Raw genomic sequence first — 19,587 nt, forward strand, 5'->3', positions numbered from 1 at the left:
GTTCGTGCCATGGAGGTGGGTGTATGCCCCCCACCCGCCTCCGTGGAGGTGGATGGGTCAAGCCACCCCACCCACCTCCTATTTCTTCTCAAGGGCAATTAGGGATGGGCAACAAATGCTGGCCTTGCCAGCGATGCCCAAATCCCAGGATTACAAGCCTAGCTCTGTAGTCGTGGTTACCTCATACTGGCGATGGCGATTTTTGTAGTCTAGGTTCTGGTCACTCCAGTCATAACGCAAGCGGTCTTCCTCCTGGGTGTCCATCCAGTATAGCTCGTTGGTGCAGTTCTGCATGTACTCACGGAGGCTTCCCAAGTCTTTCTGCCGCTGCTGCGACCCTTTCTGTAGAATAAAAACAAAATGGCACAGAATTTCTTCCCAACTGGTATCTAATAATAATGGGCATTATAGTGATTTTATATGCTGTCAATTTTATTTTGTAAGAACAGGCTCGTTACATTATTAGGAAAGGATTAGAAGAATGAGCCAGTCTTCAAATGTTGTTAAAATCACAGCTCAGATATCATCATCTTACTTTTAGATAATGCTGGTGATTTGGAAGATCATGCCATTGTAAGTCATATGGGGTATGAGAGACCATACAGCTTAGAACAAGTTTGCTATTCTCATACTCACCAACAGTTTGTTGTACTTCACCTGGATGCCACTGATGTAAGTCTGTTGAAAGAAGAGAGGCGAGCACTTTAAGTGATTAAAAATTGTACTTTGCAGGAGATGATTTCACTTGAAAATATGCCCTTCCCCCTCCCCCAATAAAAGCTTTAAATGGGGAGACATTCTATTGCGAGTGATTACACAATCTAAGGGAGGAGAACCTATCTGGGTGTTTGACACTGCAGGGGTAAAGCTCACATGATATATCACCAGCTGAACACTGAGGTGAGATTACTTTCATTGAAATGAGTCCTAACAATTGACCTGAAACCTTAACTCTGTTTCTCACTCCACAGATGCTACCTGACCTGCTGTGTGTTTACAAGGATTTAGTCTGTTTCAGGGCACCAGGAACAAATATCTGTATAAATATTTACTCTATAATGCAGGAGTTAGACATTAAGGATTGTATAGCATGCCTGATGTCCTGTAAGAATGTCCCCCCCACTGCAGTAAAGAAGCCCTTCACCTGCTGACTGCTAGCTTTACCTGGTCTTCATTCTTCTGGATGTGATCCCCAATTGTTTCAACCTCTTTAACAAAGAGATGGTGGTGTTCCAATTGCTGATCGACAAACGGTAGCTCATTGCCAAAGCCTTGGTTGTTCAGTTCTGCCTGAAGGAGTAAATGGACATTGATAAGATGCATAGGAGGAATCTGAACTTGCAGAACTTGAATGGTGGAGCAGGCTCGAGGGGCCAAATGGTCTACTCCTGCTTCTATTTCTTATGTTCTTAAAAGGCAGAATTTTCCTGTCCTAACAATAGAGAATTGGAAAGCTTAACAATCTGGATGTATGAATGTTGTATCTTTATTTAATTGAGTTTTTCCCCTTCTCACTATCATTTGTATTTATTCACAGAAACAGGCACTAAAACTAAATGCCCAGATGTGTCAAGTCTGAGTGTTTCAAAAACTAAATTCAGTTCATTAAATCCATTTGTGAAACAGCTGAGTGACAAAGTGGTCCATCCCATTCAAGGAGCAATGCACTGACTCGCAGACACATACAATGTGGGGTTGTGCTTAAATTAACTTTGCTGTAGTGGACTGACACCAGCACAGTGATCAACAGAACTCTGACAGAGAGAGAGCTCAACTGTGATCCAAATGGATGAATTTCCTCTGGGCTTTGGCGTAAACCCCCCACCGCCATCTTTACAGAAGATACGGCGGCAGAGCAGGAGAAGGTCCAATGAAATCTATCTCCATTGAGTAGACTTCAATATCAACACATGTTCTCTGCTCCATGCTGCCATACATAGGAAACCTCCTGGACCAGCATCAGAGACACAACTTCCAACACCCATTGTATGTACAAGGTACACTTTCAGTTTATATTGTGGCAGTACACCAGTGGTTTCAGAATGAGAGACTATCGACTTTTATATCCCCTACTACCTTGTAGCCATTACGTTCCGCACAATGGGTAGGACGTGAGATATTAGTAGCAATTTTAACCTATCCTGCCCATGGGGAAATTGAAGGAGTCAAGTGCAGTGCTGATTTACACCCCGCTCTCGGTGGAGAACGAGTGTAAAATCAGCATTCCACCTGATCCCATGTGTCTTGACCTGACAAAGTTAGGCTAAAATTTTCCATTGTTTCCAGAAAAAATGTACACAGGTCCACAATGGAGGAATGAGGAGATTAAAGTTCATCTTTAACTTTAGGAAATCCATGACCCATCTAATGCCCGATAATGACAGGTCAGATCCACGGTGCTACTTTCTAAAATAGACCAGTTTAGATTCATGGAGATTCTGGAAACTATGGCCCTGAATTCGCGGCCTCTACAGGCGTGTACGAGGTGCACACGCGCCCGTAAGGGCCTTGCATGTTCCGGGTATAGGCATGCAAAGCGCATGCACCCAAACCCGTAATCCTCTTCACAGATCGCTTGCATCCGGAAGTAAAGGGCCTCCGCGGGCGGAGAGTTGGACTATTTGCCCAACGAGTGCCCAGCAAATGCCCTTGAAATTTTTATGACTGATAAAAGAACAGAAAAATACATTTTTTTCAAAAATTTAAACATTTAAAATCCTAAAATAAAGTAAGTTTATTTTTAGACCCTTTAAAATATGTAAATTTATTCAATTCCATTTTGATTAATTTTAAATATGTGATCTTTAAAAAAAAGTTATTTTAAGTGTTTGTATGTTTTTGGGGGTATTTCCATTCATACTTATGGTGATTTCGTACATACAGAGATCACCACAAGTATGGATGGGAATACCCCTACTTGGATTGGTTGGACCAAGTGTGCGAAATGCCTATGTCCCTGGAATACGTGGGCCTCTACACAGGTCTTCGCATAGAGGCCCAGGACCACAAGTCTCCGAACCTCTCTGACCGCCAAGTAGATTCATAGAAATTTTTCAGATCAGGAAGCTCCAACCGCAATTTCTGGGCTTATGTTTACCCTGTTCGGCACAATGACAGATGTCGCTCACAGCACTTCTTAAACAAACTGTTATGATGAAGTCTTAACAGAAGGAAGTCTAGAAAGATGGCTTTTGTGCTTACTTGTTTTTCATCGATCATTTTGGACCAATCAATACTAGGAATTCCATCTGTTCGGGTAAGATTGTAGACTTTCTTGTGTTCTATTCGCAGCTTACGTATTCTTTCCTTCAACTGCTTGATACTGAAAAGAAACTGTCTTTTTTACTAAAAGTATGATGGCAACAACAGCCTAGAGATACATTGCCCTCTGTACCCCACCTTTATTAAGAACATAAAAACATAAGAAATAGGAGCCATTTGGCCCCTCGAGCCTGCTCCGCCATTCAATATCATGGCTGATCTGATCTTGGCCTCAACTCCACTTCCCTGCCCTCTCCCCATAACCCTCGACTCCCTCATCTCTCAAAAATCCCTTATTACTCAAATGGAATTCAGCATTCCTCAACGATTAAAACTACTTTAGCAAGGTTTGTTGTAGCTCCCCCAATGGCCTAATGGCTTAGTACAGTACCAGGTTATGTAGAAGTCCCTGGATTGTATCCCTGTTGGATGCTACAATGCAGCTAGGCTAAAGAGGTGAACATCAGCGAGGAGTCCCGTTCCTCCAGCCAGTTCTGCCATTTGCTGTTTAGGCTTATGTGTCATGAAAGACTGATTTGTGGATCCATGCCCCAGCAAGAATTGACCCCCTCAGGAAAGTATATCCAATAAGGAATTCAGGAGCAACTTCTTTACCCAGAGAGTGATTAGAATGTGGAATTTGCTATTACATAGAGTGGTTGGGGCAAATAGCATAGATACATTTAAGGGGAAGCTAGATAAGTACATGAGGGAGAAAGGAATAGAAGGATAAGCTGATGGGGCGAGATGAAGCTGGGTGAGAGGAGGCTTGTGTGGCACCGGCATAGACCTGTTGGGCAGAATGGCCTGCTTCTGTGCTGTAAATTTTATGTAATCCTATAAAATCCTATATAATCCAGTAATCCTATATAATTGGGGTGGAGGAAGAAACAAATGCGAGGAACAATGGCTTACATCAATTTGTCTTGAATTTGTATGACTGATCTTTGTGAAATGACAATTACAAAAATGAATCCACTTACTCTTCTACAATCATGTCTGACTGCGGATGCTTCTCAGAGAGCGCCACCTGTGCGTCATCCGTAAGGCCTGACAGTATATTATCTGAATCATCCATCAACTTGGTAGTGTCCTCACGGTGCATGAATTTTTTCCCTTCCTCTATCCGCTTGACATCCTAGAAGGAGAAATAAAAGAGCATGAAAATAAATCTATTCAAGACATGACTTTAAATCCTTGAAAATCCCTTCCATCAATTCTTCAACAAGGAAGAAGTGAATCACTTTTCGGAATATCCTTTGACAAGGATACTTGAGTCTGCAATCTCCTTCAATGAGCAAATGGCAGGTTTTAACAAAAACCTTCAAAGAAAATCAGTTTGTGCGATCAACTTTTTCTTTTGTGATCCTTATTGGAATTTCTCATTCCAGTCTTCAATCAAGTAAAGGCTAGTTTCATCCAAGGATCCTGCAGGAAACTAGGGAAGAAATAGTGATAGCTCGGACTATAATTATCTAATATTCTGTACCAAAGAAAATTGTGCTAGAGGACTGAAGCTGGCAAATGTGATGCCCCACTTCAAAAAAGGCCACAGGGATAAACCAGGAAATTATACACCAGTTCGTCTTACTTCAGTTGTTGGTTAGCTGCTAGAATTAATAATACAGTTCAATTACTGAAAATTTGATTTATTGAAAGTACTTGTGTGCAGTTCTGGCCTTCAAATTACAAAAAGGATTTAAAGTACTAGAGAAATATTTACAAGGATGCTACCAAAATTGAGAGGATGTAACTACCAGGAAAGGCTGAGCAGGCTAGTGTTCTTTTCTTTGGAAAAGAAAAATCCAAGAAGAGAGAGGATAAAGGTCATTAAAATTATGAAGGGATTTGATAGGGTGGCTGCAGAGAAACTGGTTCTACGAGCGGGTGAGCTCCAGAACAAGGAAGCTTAAATATCAGATAGCCACTAACAGATCGAATAAAGTATTTAGGAGGAATTTCTTTACATAGAGTGGTGACAATGTGGAACTCACTGAAGCAGATAGCATTGATGCATTTAAGGGAAGGCTTGATGCACACATGGGAGAGAAGAGAATAGAGGGATATGGAGGGTCGGGTCTGAAGAAGTAATTGGAATGGGAAGAGGCTTGTATGGAGTATAAACACCGGCATAGGCCAGTTAGACCAAGTGGCCTGTTTCTGTGCTGTAGATTTGATGTAATCTCATTGACTGGTTTTAACAAAGGGTCCATCCACACTTGATCTATTAGCTCATCGCTTCTCGGCCTTTTGGCTAAGATCATGCGTAACTGACCTGACAGGGGAGTAGCCACCATGATCTCCGGGTGGTTCTCCCTGGATCAGGAAGGTATATGCTTGCTTTTTTGGAAACAGGAGGTGGGTGGGGTGGCTTGACCCATCCACCTCCACGGAGGTGTGTGGGGGACCTGACCCATCCACCTCCATGGCACGAACCTGGTATTGCAGTACTTCCAGGAACGGTGCAGTGGCTCTAGGCCTTTTGGCTAAGAGCATTGGCGCAGAGTGATCCTTGGCGTGTGCAAGGTGACCTCTGGCGTTTGTGATTTGACAAAGAATTGGAACGATTGGCTACGAATTAAAAAAAAAAAAAAAATCTGTTCTCTCCACAGATGCTGCCTGACCTGCTGAGTGTTTGCAGCATTCTTGTTTTTTTATGGGTTTAATATTCTTTGGCCCACACATTAAGCCATTTCCTTAAATTCCTTTGTGCGCTGCTTTTAAACACCTTTATCAACTTGCTTAAAACAAGTGAACGAACAACTGCTTTTAAAATAGCAACAAAGGAAGTTTACCCAAATGCACTCCCAAAGAAAATTAACCAACAAGCCCTTGCAGATTCTGAAGAATCACATTATTGTGAAATAGTTGGAATTTGTACTTCAGCTACTCGAAAAAGAATTAGTGAAATTATATTAGAGCTAACTTTAAATCAGCACATGCACCATTTACAGAGTATTGGTTGACTTATTTTTAAATTATGAAACTGACCTGACAGTGACAAGCAAGTGGGTGGAAAAAAGCTAAAGCTTTAAATCAATATATCCAGTGCTCTCCAAGCACCTCACACTTTTAGAAACAATACAATACAGGGTGGAGTTTCACCTGGAAATATTTACGAGATAATGAGAGAGAAAAGAAAACACAGACACGCCCACACCAACATGAGCCTTTAAAGCTGGGTGTAACCTGTAAAAACTGGAGACAGGGAGAATTTGATTTAAGAAGGAAGCCAGATAGTCATTCAAGCAGCTGCTATTTGCAGCCAATTCAAACTTACTTGAAGCAGGCTTTCTTCAGTCTTGTAGATGTTCTTCTCCACAATATCTGCATTCTGTTGCAGTCGTTCAATCAGCTGTGAGAGCTTTGAAGGCACCTTTCTGTAACAGAAGGAGGGAACTATTCCATTATACTGGAAACAGAAATTTGAACACATTCAATTACTTTCCAGGCATATGGTCGCTTTCCAGGTCGCTTGCACACAGTGCATTTGTATTATTGTCACTTTCCAATTGTCTTCCAATACAGGTACAAGAGCACCAATTCCTTCTGTTTTGTTCTCTTTCTCTCACACCCACTCCTCCAAAGTTTCACCAAGTAGCTTTCCCTCAATAAACCTCTCCGGCTCTGTCTCCACCTTTAAGACACTCCTTAAAACCTACCTCCTTGACCGAGCTTTTGCCCATCTGTCCTAATTTCTCCGTTTGTGCCACAGTGTCAAATTTTGTTTGATAATTGCTCCTCTGAAGAACCTCAGCAGATTTGACCTAATGCAAGCTGTTGTTGTTTTCTGCGAAAAATAGAATTCAAACTAAAGTGATATCTTGCTACCCCAGTTCGCTGTGCTAACTATCCTCAATTGATGGTTATCCGTGGGGGTGGGAGGGTTGGGGGAACAAGTGAGAGAAGCAAGTCACTCCATTACTCCTGTGAATCTGTTGATGGCGAGATTCAGAATGGCATTGGCAGAGTTTTCTCATTCCCACCCCTCGACCCTAAGCACCACAAAAAGAAATTCAAAAATCAAAACCCATTCTCCAGTAAAAACACTTGGAAACAAAGACATTTCTGGCAACTTCTTTTAATGAAGGTATGTGGAAATAAAATGGAAAATATATTCTACAAACAGGAAGTAACGTGGAGATCACAAATATTATACAATCTATGGCACCCTGACCTGGAAGTTCTAACCCATTCCTGCATTTTCTCAGCTTCACAAAAGTTATTAACCTTGTGTAGGCACTTACTGGGAATTAATTGTACTGAACTAGTAATTAGTTGACACCAACATAGCAGACTTCCTAACCACTGTGTCGCTAAACTGCGCACATGTGCTTGTATATTCTGTGACCAACTCCCAGTAGTACTGATGGTTGACACTAACACAGTGGCTTCCTCTATGTGTTCCCCAGAAATTACCAAGCTCATCTAGAATCCTAGAAATAGGCCACTGGACTGCATAATGTACTGAGTCCCTGGAATCAAAATCCTGACTGATTTAGCATCAAATGTATGGTTCCCTGACTGATTACTTCTCAATTCAGCCAATATGTCTGGAAATAGAAACACACATTTTCAACATTGAAAGTTCTTGCAGCAAGTGTTGTAGGTGTTTAAAAGATAGAATCAGCAAGCTTCTTGGTTTTGAAGCACAACTGCAGAGCAGTGGTCCAGGATACCTGACTAAATTGGCAGTACAGGTTGAACCTCTCTTATCCAGAACTCCCTTATCCAGAACCACCCCTTGTTCAGAACCATTCCCGGCCACCAGGTGGAACATGAACAAATTGAAGTCCTTCCTTGCTGCTGACTCCCGCAATCGCTGGCCTGACCCCGCGATCCATCGCCCCCCGCCACCGCCCCCCCCCCCCCATGATCTCTCTGCCGCACTCCCAATCCCAAGCCAGCCAGCCCAGATATCCCCTTGCTCAGTACTTGTACCATTCAATTTAACGTGACCACCCCTCGTCTGGAAAAATCCCTTATCCAGAACAGGCCAGGTCCCGAGTGTTCCGGATAGGGGAAGTTCAAACTGTAAATCAAAGTCGTCTGTTTACTGGATCTGAACTGCAGAGAGGGTTTGGAAATTTTGCAATGGCTAATCAACGGCACAGTCTCAAATGGAAACTACAGCCGCAGACTTGGCAACATTCGAACGAAAATCTGGGCAGTAAATCAGAGTCGAGGGTTCTTCAATGGGGAAGCTACGTGGTGTTCAGCTCTCCTGATTCAGGAGAGTTGAGAGGACTGCACCCTTCCCTCCACCACCAAACAGTTGTTTGAATTTTATTAGTAGCTCCTTTTATTTCTTTCAATACTTGAAAGTTTCTTCAAGCTTCTCACAAGCTAATCAACAGCCATCACCTCTTACCTTTGATGCCCCTAGCCTTAGTCCTTTCTCATCTATCAAAATTCTTGACATCACTATGTCCTCTGACCTTAACTAGAACTCCCAAAATTCCTCCATTTTTAAAGCTGCCTCTAACAAGCTTGGTTTACTCCATTGTGCCAAATATTACATGTCCCCACAACAGTTCTTACCTGGCAGTGGTTTCAGATGATACGAGTAAATGTGCGGGGGGGATCTTACACATTAGAACAAAAAAAGTAGGAGACGTACTTAATCAATAATGTTGAACTAAACGGCTGAAAGAGATCTGGCAGTGCTGATGGATTCAACGCTGACCTTGCCCAAACCTGGCAGAGCAGCAATTAAAGCAAACAGAATGTACATTGATTGTCAAGTCTGAGTCTGTCATTAAGCGCTCTGGTGAAGCCACACCTTGTACGTTGTATTCACAGAGGCATAAAGGCAACATCTAAGCCTCGGAACCAATGCAGAGAAATGAGGCTAATCTCTGGTGTCAGAGAACTTTAACTCTTCAGTTTTGAAAGGAAGCAAATGAGAGGAGACCTTATCGACTTATACAAGTTACTAAATGAAACAGAAAAGGTTAATCCTGAACACTCTAAACTGCAGTACATAGGAACAGAGGTCATCACAAGACCATCTATTTCCACCTCTGTAACACCGCCTGACTCCGCTCCTGCCTCAGCTCATCTACTGCTGAAATCCTCATCCATGCCTTTGTTACCTCTAGACTTGACTATTCCAATGCACTCCTGGGTGGCCTCCCACTTTCTACCTTCCGTAAACTTGAGGCCATCTAAAACTCTGCTGCCCATGTCCTAACTCGTGCCAAGTCCCGTTCATTTATCATTCCTGTGCTCGCTGACCTATATTGGCTCCCAGTTAAGTAACGCCTCGATTAAAAAATTCCCATCTTTGTTTTCAAATCCCTTCATAGCCTCCCCCTACAATCCTCTGAGATATCTGCGTTGCTCCAATTCTGGCCTGTTGAGTATTCCCAATTTTAATTGCTCTACCATTGGTGGCCGTGTCTTCAGATGCCTATGCTCTGGAATTCCCTCCCTAAACCTCTCTGCCTTTTTAACTCTCTTTTTTCCTTTAAGATACTCCTTAAAACATACCTCTCTTCGGCCCTAATATCGCCTTATGTGGCTCGGTGAAACAGCTTTAAGATGTTTTACTACATTAAAGGCGCTATATAAATACAAGTTGTTGTTGTTGTATAAATTGGTGAAAGGATTGCTATCAGGAAGCAGTATTTCAGAATGATTAATATCTGCTATAGCCTAGAATAGTGGAGGCAAAAACCCAAGAGTTGTTCAAAAGACAGTTAGATGCTATGATGGGGGTTTCTGTCGAAGGATGAGTTAGATGGGCTAGGTGGCCACTCTCATCTTTGTGAGCTCTCTATAAAGCACAAGTCTGGCCAAGTCTTATATATTCATTTCCTATCTGGGAGGCTCATTAACTCGTGCTAGGATTCTATGTGATATGGGATATCCCCTTCCATTTAACCCCTCTCTCTCTTTGATACCATTATGGTCTTCTGCACTTTCCTCGTTCAGTCCTGCTAAGTTCCAATATGTCATCCTACAAAGACTTGTTTCTTCCCATAACCCCACTGTGTTGAAATCAAGACTCCTCACAATCTTTTACTCCAATTCATTCTTTCTCGTGACCTCAGAACTATAGAACTTCTCATTCCCCTCAGTCTTCCTCCAACAATCTTCAAGCTTTTAAGACCAATGCTCGGCATCACCTAATCACTACTTTCTGATTTATCTTGCCTTCTATTTATTTTGTTATAACCTTGGTGATATCCTGCACTATTGCCGTTGGCCCTTCATCTGGAGCTTCCTTTGAACAAACTTGTTCCGACAGTTTTTAAACATTTTTGGAAACCCCAGCTCCCCAAAATTCTAGGTACATTCAGAAAATCTGGATAGTCCAAATTAAATACAAATGTCTGGCAAGATTGGAGCTCCATACACACACACCAAAACTCAGACAATGTTCTGTCAGTTAAAATATTAAAATACCAATGTAAAGGGAGTAATAATGCCATAATTGTATTATTGTGGAGATTGATTTTAATTAAATGAAAGCTGAAGCATGAGAGAGTGGTCTAAGCTTCAGAACACATCATGGTTAGTGGGATGAGATCCCTTGGGTTGCCGGAGAAACCTCTGTATCAGGAAAAAAAACTTAGAGAAACCAAATCTGTGCTACTTGCAGCTCCAAGCTATCCTACATGACTGCAATGGATTGGATGGTGATAATTTAGAGGGGAGGAAAGGAATAAAAGGCCACTTTCCTATATAATTTATTTCTAGGATGGTAATTCATACCATAGTGCCATTGAGTGAGGTGGTTTTATTAACTCTAGACTGGATAGATGCTCTAAAAAAGCTAGCTTTAAGTACAGTATTAAAAGGTCATTATATGAGTTCTTGATGTTTCACTCATCATTGTAAGGTGCTACAGAAATCAATTAGCCATTTGGTTTCTTCTTTGTGGACAATATCATGTCAACCTTATCATGTCAACATCAACAATGTTTGTATAGTTAATATTTGAATTGGATAGTGCACACAGGGAATTCATTTAAACCCTCCTTTGTTATCTGTAATATAAACAAAGGTCAACTCCTAATGAAAATCTATCCGGAGTGATTATTTGCGAGGTCTATCCGTCCTTCTGCGAATACCCCCCCCCCCCACCCACCGCCTGGGGAGCCTGAAGACCGTCTGGGGAGCCTGAAGACTGTTTTGGTGCTGCGCATGCACACTCGATCGTCCGAGCATGCACAGTACAAGGTATGAAGAAATGGAAAGTGGGGCCTGCCGAAGCACGATGCCGAGCCTGGAGCCGCAATGACCTCCCCACAGCAGCGGGAAGCACAAAACTGAAAGAATCCAGACCCAAACAGAGGCAGCAGTGCAGCCATTACAGGACAGAAACCCAGCAGAAATAAGTCCCACCCCAAAATACATTGCAAAAAGTGCTGGTGCATTTTACTCCGGCCCCAAACCCGCTGTAAAATGTGAGTAAATTCGGGATTCCAAGCTGCTGCCTTGTTGCCTGCTGTTATTAGATGGCATCGCCCCTCTCCGCATTTCCCTTCACTTGTAAATAGGATCTTGCTATTGTGGACGATCAAATTGACATCATGGCAACGACGGAGACATGGTTGCGGGATGATGACTCCATTCCCCTTGATAAAACTTCCCCATCTGGCTATACTTTCCCTCATATTCCACGCCCAAATTGCCATGATGATGGTGCAGCCCTTATATCTAAACCACACCTTGGTCTGTCTCCCTACACCTCCGGCAACTTCTCCTCCTTCGAGCATCTGACCTTGTTCCATCCCTCATGTCTCTCTTTTAAATCCTTGTTCTATTCCACTCACCAAATACCACACCAATTTCCTCACCGAGATATCTTCTCTGCTTTCCTCCCTCGACCTCTGCACCGAGCAACTTCTCATCCTCAGTGATTTCAACCTCCACCTCAACTCTCCTTGCTCCCTCTCCTCTGAGTTCACAGCCCTCCTTTCCTTCCACAATCTCTCTCTTCGTGTAAACTCCCCCACCCACATACAGGGTCACCCCTCGATTTTATCATCTCACATGGCCTCGCTATCCCCTCTGTAACCATCACGGATAAGGCAATCTTCGACCATTTCCTTATATCACTCTCTATCCATATTCCCCTTCCGAACCCATATCCGCCTCTGGAAAAAACTCTCCCTCAAGTCCCTTAACAACCCATACCCAAACAGCACATACACTCACCTCCCCCACCCCCCCCCCCCACCACATACACACACCTACCCCACATACTCTCACACACAAACAAGCGACCCACACACGTCCCTCCCACACACACACACATACACACACGCGCCCCACACACACACACACAAACAAGCGCCTACACACATACACACACGTCCCCCCCCACACACACACACAAACACACACGCGCCCCACACACACACACACAAACAAGCGCCTACACACATACACACACGTCCCCCCCCACACACACACACAAACACACATGCGCCCCATACACACAACACACACACACACACATACACACAAACAAGCGCCCACACACATATACACACGTTCCCCCCCCCACACACACAAACACGCACGCGCCCCATACACACAACACACACAAACAAGCGCCCACACACATACACACACGTCCCCCACAGACACACACATGCGTCCCACACATGCACACACATCTGCACCCCACCTCATATGTTTATTGACTGGAAAATCCTGATAGAGATCTGGAGGTTTTTGAGTATTTGCACTTCTTGCTTTCAATTTCCTATTTTAATGAGATGTTTCTACCTTAAAGTTTGGGCCTTGACCTTGGTCCGTTCTTCAGAATTATAGGATATTTATCATTTCCAGAAGGGGAAAAAAATCCATAAAAGTCCATAGAAGTAACTAACCCATTAATTAGTTTACCAGCCAAGGACAACCATAATTACAATTGTGTAACACTAGGTAATGGAGGATCTTCACAAAGCTAACTACGGCTCCAATCCTGTAGGCTGCCTGACAAGACTGGATCAAATTACACTTTGCAGAGTGTGCTACAGCAGGCAAGATCATATTACACATTCCAAACAAACCGTTGGGTGTAAAAACAGAAAATGCCGGAAATCTCAGCGGGCCAGGCAGCATCTGTGGAGAGGAAGCTTTTGGTCATCTGCCCCAATATCTCCTTATGTGCCTCGGTGTCAAATGTTGTTTTATAACATTCCTGTGAAACGCCGTGGGACATTTTACCACTTTAAAGGCACTATACAAACACAAGTTGTTCTTGTAACTACAGTGTAAGAGTGGTATTGCACCATTTTTATGAGGAAATTTGTGTATAACTGAACTATTGCTACGCACAAATTTCCTCGATCTTCTGCCGCTCGTTTACATAGCTCCGCCCCACTCAAACGATCAGCTGACGCCAATTTCCTGAATTTATGCAAATAATCTACTGGTGTAGATTTAAGGCCAAAAATTCATGTGCAGCAATGCCCAAAGTTACCTGATAGTAACAAATTTCTAGAGTTTCTTTACTATAAACATTTTTTCTTATTGAGAACTGCACTATAATTAACCAAAGTGCTGTGAGTCTAAGTGCACCTGAAATTTTTATCACCCTCCTTTCCCCTACTCCCTCCCTCCCGCCCCCCTGGCCCCATGAGTTCAGGAGGAATGGCCTTCCCAATGGGCAGACCTCTGTTTTGGATAATAATACGAAGAGGAAGAGGAGCAGCAAAGGATTGGCGAGTGAGGTGCCATGGCAGAAGACAGCAGCTCACTTGCTGTTGGTTGCACTGCATTCCTGCTAGTTTTATACCGGTTTTTGCACCTCAGCAGAGGCAAATGAGCTCCACAGGAAATTTTGGAGTAGGTTTCCATCAGCAAGATCGGCGCAGAAACTGGCGTAAATGTGAAAGTAATTTCTTCATAACTATATTCTAGATAACTCAGAGCAAATCTTGGGTAACAATATTTCACAATATTTAATAAAGAAATACAAGTGATGGGGTCTAGAACACGTATTGACTAATCAGATCGCAGTCCGGTAATGGCAAATTTGTTGATTTCACAAACTAAATGCTCACCTATCTCTTGCCCTCTCATAGGTCCCCACGTTCGCCGCTTCACCTGACTGTAGGGTTGCCAACCCTCAATGATTGTCCTGGAGTCTCCAGCAATTGAAGACTAATCTCCTGGACACTGCCGTGGGCAATACCCAGGAGAAAAATCAAAGAGCCATTCAAAAAAAAAAATGGTGTATTTTTTAAGATTTTCTTTTAACATTTTCATTATAAAAATATTGGGTTTAGAGAAAAAAGGCTGTCCGGCTGATAGTCAGGAATCATCCAATTGGGTATTGACGAGTCTATTGATTATCAGAGTGGAAGGTGGGGCTCCGCAAGGATAGACGTCAGGCGACCAATGGCGGGGGCGTGGGGGAACGCGCTGGGTGGTCATGTGATTAAACCTCCAGGAAGACGTCCAACCAGAGTTGCCAATCCTACATGATGGAGCAAATGAGCAAGGCATAGAGGTTTTTCCACTGCTTTTAATACAATGCCTTTTGTGCTGGCAATGAAGGGAGGTTTGAGTGAGGCTCCCTCTACCTTGGGAATACATGTTCTGGCACATGCCTGCTACACTCAGACAGATTTACAGCATTTAAAATAAAATCAAATTAAATCACTTTAGGGTTCTGTGAACAAACAAGTTGCCTTTGTGCTAATCTGAGGATTCCAGTAGTAGGTGGTGCCATGGAATGGTGAAGAGGTATTGCATAGTTTGCTTTTGCCGAAGGGGCCTGACATTCCGGTTAAACTACTGTTAGGCCACAAACCTGTACCAGCCAAATTTGCATTCACAGATCCTATCTGCTTTGCAAAAGTAGCTAAATCAATTTATTGTTCAAAACAAGTCTAAAGGAAAACAACTCCAGCTTGACAAAGTTTTAAATATCATTAAACCTATCAGGTTACAGACTATTCAATGTAATCTTAACAGTATATCGGTCGTGAAGACGCCAGTCTCATGAAGTCAATCCCAGACTTTGCTGCAGTGCATAATTGGTAATCACCATGACAACCAAACGTTTGAATATGTGACTCACAATCGTTAGAGCTAAACGCAATTAGACAATTTTTCCACCCAGTGTTTTGGAAATGAAAATGACCTGGTGGTGTGCTTCCTTTTATCGGATCTAATAAAATATTCTGTTTTAGCTGACTATTATATAATGTATTTGCATCATGGGGCTTTTGCTTAAGAATTCATAGCAACATATTGTTATTAAGAACTAGTTGGTTTATTAACAAAGGTTTAACAATCACACTACACGTTACCAGTTCATCCACTAGGCTCACAACTGCATACCTCATGTGCATGGCCCAGACCCAACTGACTGGGGTTTTATTGAGTCGTGTGTAGATCACATGGCTGGCTAAACCACTCACAAGGCAGCAGCTCTACAACTATTTTAAGTTGCAATCAGTAATCAAGTGGCCCCTGATTAAAGGGGGAGGCACACTCCAAAAACTTTTCAAGTGCCTCCTTGCTTGTTTTTTTTTTTGAGGGCACTAGAAACACAAATTATACAAGTGCCCCCTGGCTAAAAAGGGGGTGTCATGTATCATGTTTGCAACGTACGGAATCCCTGACATATTGGTCAGTGACAATGGTCCGTGCTTCACCAGCGCAGAATTCTAAGAATTTATAATTGACCACGGCATAAATCACGTCAAGACGGCACCGTTCAAACCGGCCTTCAACGGCCAGGCGGAGAGAGCAGTGCAAGTCATTAAACAAGGCATGCTTAAAATCCAAGGTCCCACGCTGCAGGGTCGCCTGTCGCGACTGCTGCTGGCATACAGATCTCGTCCGCACTCACTGATTGGGATACCCCCCGCGCAACTGTTGATGAAAAGGACTTTAAAAACAAGGCTCTCATTAATCCTCCCAGACATGCACGAAATTGTTGAGGCTAAGCGCCGTAAGCTGACTGAGTACCATGACAGAAATTCGAGGGGGAGATGGAATGAGATAGGGGACAAAGTATTTGTACTAAACTATGGCAGGGGTCCCAAATGGCTTGCAAGGACAGTAACGGGCAAGGAAGGAAACAGGCTACTGGTAGTACAAATGGACAATGGCAAAACCTGCCGGAGGCATGTCAAAAGCAGATTTACCAACAACACTGCGGAACCAGAGGCAGACTACAATGTGGAACTCACACCACACCTGGTGGACAGACAGAGGTAACAACCTGAGGAAAGGGCAATCCCAACAGACAGCCCAGGCGAGTCAACAACAATCACACCAATCGAAACAGACAGTCCAGGCGAGATACCAGCAACCACACCCAAAGAAAAACAGACACCAAGGCAAACAACTGAACCACAACTCAGACGCTCCACGCGAGAGCGTAGACCACCTGAGAGATTGAACCTATAAAGAAAATAAGACCTTGGGGGAGGATGATGTCATGTATCTTACATTATTATATATAACTGTATCCTAACATGCTATACATGACTGTAATAAGATATGACCTGTAACCACCAGCATACCTTACCACCAGGGGTGCACTTGCAAGAGACAGGTATATAAGGACAGGTCTCAGGCAAGTGCAGTATTCCAGAGCTGTGAAATAAAGGTGCAGGTCCAGAGTGACCTTGACTTCACTACATGCCTCGTGTGAATCTGTACTGAGGGGACAGGACTTTATGGGGGGAGGGGGCACTAAATCCAGCACAATAAACAAATTAAACTTTAGACAAAAATTATAAAATTAAAATTTGGTTGCCGGGGGTGATAATGCATTCCAGTCCCTCCGGCGCCCACCTCAGCAGCTTTACAACTCTATTGTTGCAAAACAAAAAATCAATTAAGTCAAGTGCCCCCTGATTACAAGCGGGGCGGGGGGGGGGGGAACACTCCAAACACTTTTCAAGTGCTCTTTTTTTTGGGGGGGGGGGTTTTTGGGCACTAAAACCACAAATTATACAAGTGCCCCCTGGCTAAAAGGGGAAGGAGACACTAAAACCCAGCAATAAAACAAATTAAACTTTAAAACATATAAAATCAAATTAAAATTTGGTTGCCAGGGGTAATGGTGCACTTCAGTCCCTCCGGCGCCCAGCAGCTCTACAAACCTGTGAGCATCCTCACAGGTGAGTACATTACATAGTGAAACTACATTAATATAGGTGCAGGAATAGGCATTAAGCCTACCCTGCCGTCTTGTGAGCCATGGCAGCTCCATTGTTTTAATCCTAATGTTTACTCCATATCCCTTACTATCTTTACAAACCCAATTGCAGTAATACTTTTCTATGCCAGCCCAGTCAGCTAACTTTTACTAACTTATGTGCCTGAAGTTTATATCCCTCATCAATTCCACCAAGTGCTCCCCAATTTATAATGTACTGTCATCTTCCCTCATTCTGCAGACTGTAAGAGTCCCACTTTACACAAGTTCCTCAGGATGAGAGTCCACAACACTAAGCCGACTGATGTCATTCAGGAGGGTAAAAAGGCGAGTTCTCGCAAACACTTGAGGGGAGCAATTTTATCTCAACTTGCCGGGTGAGAAACCCATGGGATCGGGTGGAACGCCGGTTTAATACCTGGCTCAATATTACTTTCCTTGGACTCCAATGGAGGGTAAAATCGGGTAGGGTGCAAAACAGGCGTTGCACTCAATTTCATCAGTTCTCTGAGGGGTGGGTTAGGTTAAAATTTTCCCATTCGTACCAATGCCCCACCCCTGAGCTTTTTTTAAACAACTCATTGCATTTGATTCTGTGGCCACTCCAATTTTTCCTACCCAGTCAATTGGCTCATATCAGCAGGCCGGGGCCATCAGAGGGAGTAGCGTGCGGCGGTATACCACTGCAGGAGAGCGACGGCTATGAAGTCCGGTCGCTGATTGCAGTGCGGGCATGCACAGCAGAAGGGGCGAAGGAGCGACAATAGTTTCTCGAAGGAAGTGACCGGGGCCCAGGAGAGGCATGAGTCTGGCACCCAGAAGAGGTGAGGGTCCAGGGGCAGCACGGGCCAGCCCACACTGCGATATGTGTGCGCGCTCGGTCCATGCAGCAGAGCTGGTCTCCAGTCGTCTTGGTTAATCCTTGCCACTGGACCAAGACCTAGCTCTGTCAAGCCCATGTGGTGGCTGGTGAGCAACGGCCACCACACATTTAAAAAATCCACGCACAGGCATCTTCCACCCTCCAAGATGTAGTTTGGGATCTGGAATATTAGGTCCTTCATTGAAACACCTGTGAATTCATCCCTTTTTGGCGTGGAAGCAAATCATCCTCGCTTTGAGGGACTGTCTATGATGATGATGGTGATGATCAATGAGTATATTAGATTAACTCTCCAGAAAACTTAACTAGATGGCCTGATTAGGAGAAGAAATGGAGAAGAGAATTTTTATTTAAAGTGAGCAACTTTTTAAAACTTTCCCCAACTCTGGGTTTAATTGCTCTGAACAATCTAAAAGCTGTCTGTGCATTGCTATACAGCTTCCAGCACACAAGGTCAGATATTGGTACATATAAACATATTTGAAATGCTCATGAACTACTCTTTCTGCCCTTTAAGGAACATAAAACTTCCACCATAACTGGAACATAAAATCTCCAATACACAAACCATGAGACTGAATCAGCCTTTAGTCAGTGTGTAGTTAATATGCTTCTTTAATCCAGTATGTACACACTCACACTGTAGATTTTATTGTTGCCAAATTTTCTCCCCCACCCCTGTCCCTCCCTTTCTCCTGAATGCACTAACTGTTGCTAGGATACGGTGCCAGTAGATGATCGGGACCTTGCCCAAGTTTCCATTCTTCTTATATCAGCCTGATCAATGAGTGTTGATGATCGTAGAGACCATCATACCCAAACCCAGTCCTAGTCTTACTCAATGTGAACACTCATCAGGACTTTGCAGTTGGGGTCACTGGATTGTCAGTGGGTGAGGGAACTAAGACATTTACTATTCTTCCAGAGTCCAGCCCACAGTTATCGTGGCTCAACTTTTTCACCAACTGCTCCCTCTCGAAGATCAGCCAATTCAGTAGAGATCTGGAATCAATGTGAATTTTCTATACTGTCATGTAATCTGTACAGGCTCAAAACTAGGAAACAGGTTCGAGGCAACTAGAACTGACATCCATGATGCACGATTTTCCTGCCTCTGTATGAAGCCTGGGACCTCGATGGACCCAACAGCATTTGAGATGCACATCTTTGTGGGTCATAGGAGCTGCCAATGGACTTGGATTATCTGCAAATGCTTGGGTCTTGGTTAGGGAGTGGTGACGAGAACACGGATAAAGGAAAGTGGATCACAGGTTTTGAGGGTCTACATTCACGCATA

At 43.4% G+C, this 19,587-nt stretch overlaps 1 protein-coding gene and 1 pseudogene across 1 annotated transcript in view; one reads left to right on the top strand and one right to left on the bottom strand.

The window, feature by feature from the left end:
* ppl (periplakin) overlaps nucleotides 1-19,587 on the bottom strand; it is a 69,890-nt gene that overhangs the window by 41,866 nt on the left and 8,437 nt on the right. Inside the window, exons 2-7 of the mRNA XM_070901020.1 lie at nucleotides 6,542-6,641; nucleotides 4,245-4,399; nucleotides 3,202-3,322; nucleotides 1,165-1,290; nucleotides 637-678; nucleotides 181-342 (exon numbers count right to left, since the gene is read on the bottom strand). Coding sequence (XP_070757121.1) covers nucleotides 181-342; nucleotides 637-678; nucleotides 1,165-1,290; nucleotides 3,202-3,322; nucleotides 4,245-4,399; nucleotides 6,542-6,641 — 706 coding nt within the window. The remainder of the gene's footprint in view (nucleotides 1-180; nucleotides 343-636; nucleotides 679-1,164; nucleotides 1,291-3,201; nucleotides 3,323-4,244; nucleotides 4,400-6,541; nucleotides 6,642-19,587) is intronic.
* Nucleotides 5,496-5,734, top strand: LOC139226014 (U2 spliceosomal RNA; annotated as a pseudogene).

The sequence above is a fragment of the Pristiophorus japonicus genome, chromosome 15 (genome assembly GCF_044704955.1).
Source record: "Pristiophorus japonicus isolate sPriJap1 chromosome 15, sPriJap1.hap1, whole genome shotgun sequence".
In the NCBI taxonomy this organism is placed as follows: Eukaryota; Metazoa; Chordata; class Chondrichthyes; family Pristiophoridae; genus Pristiophorus; species Pristiophorus japonicus.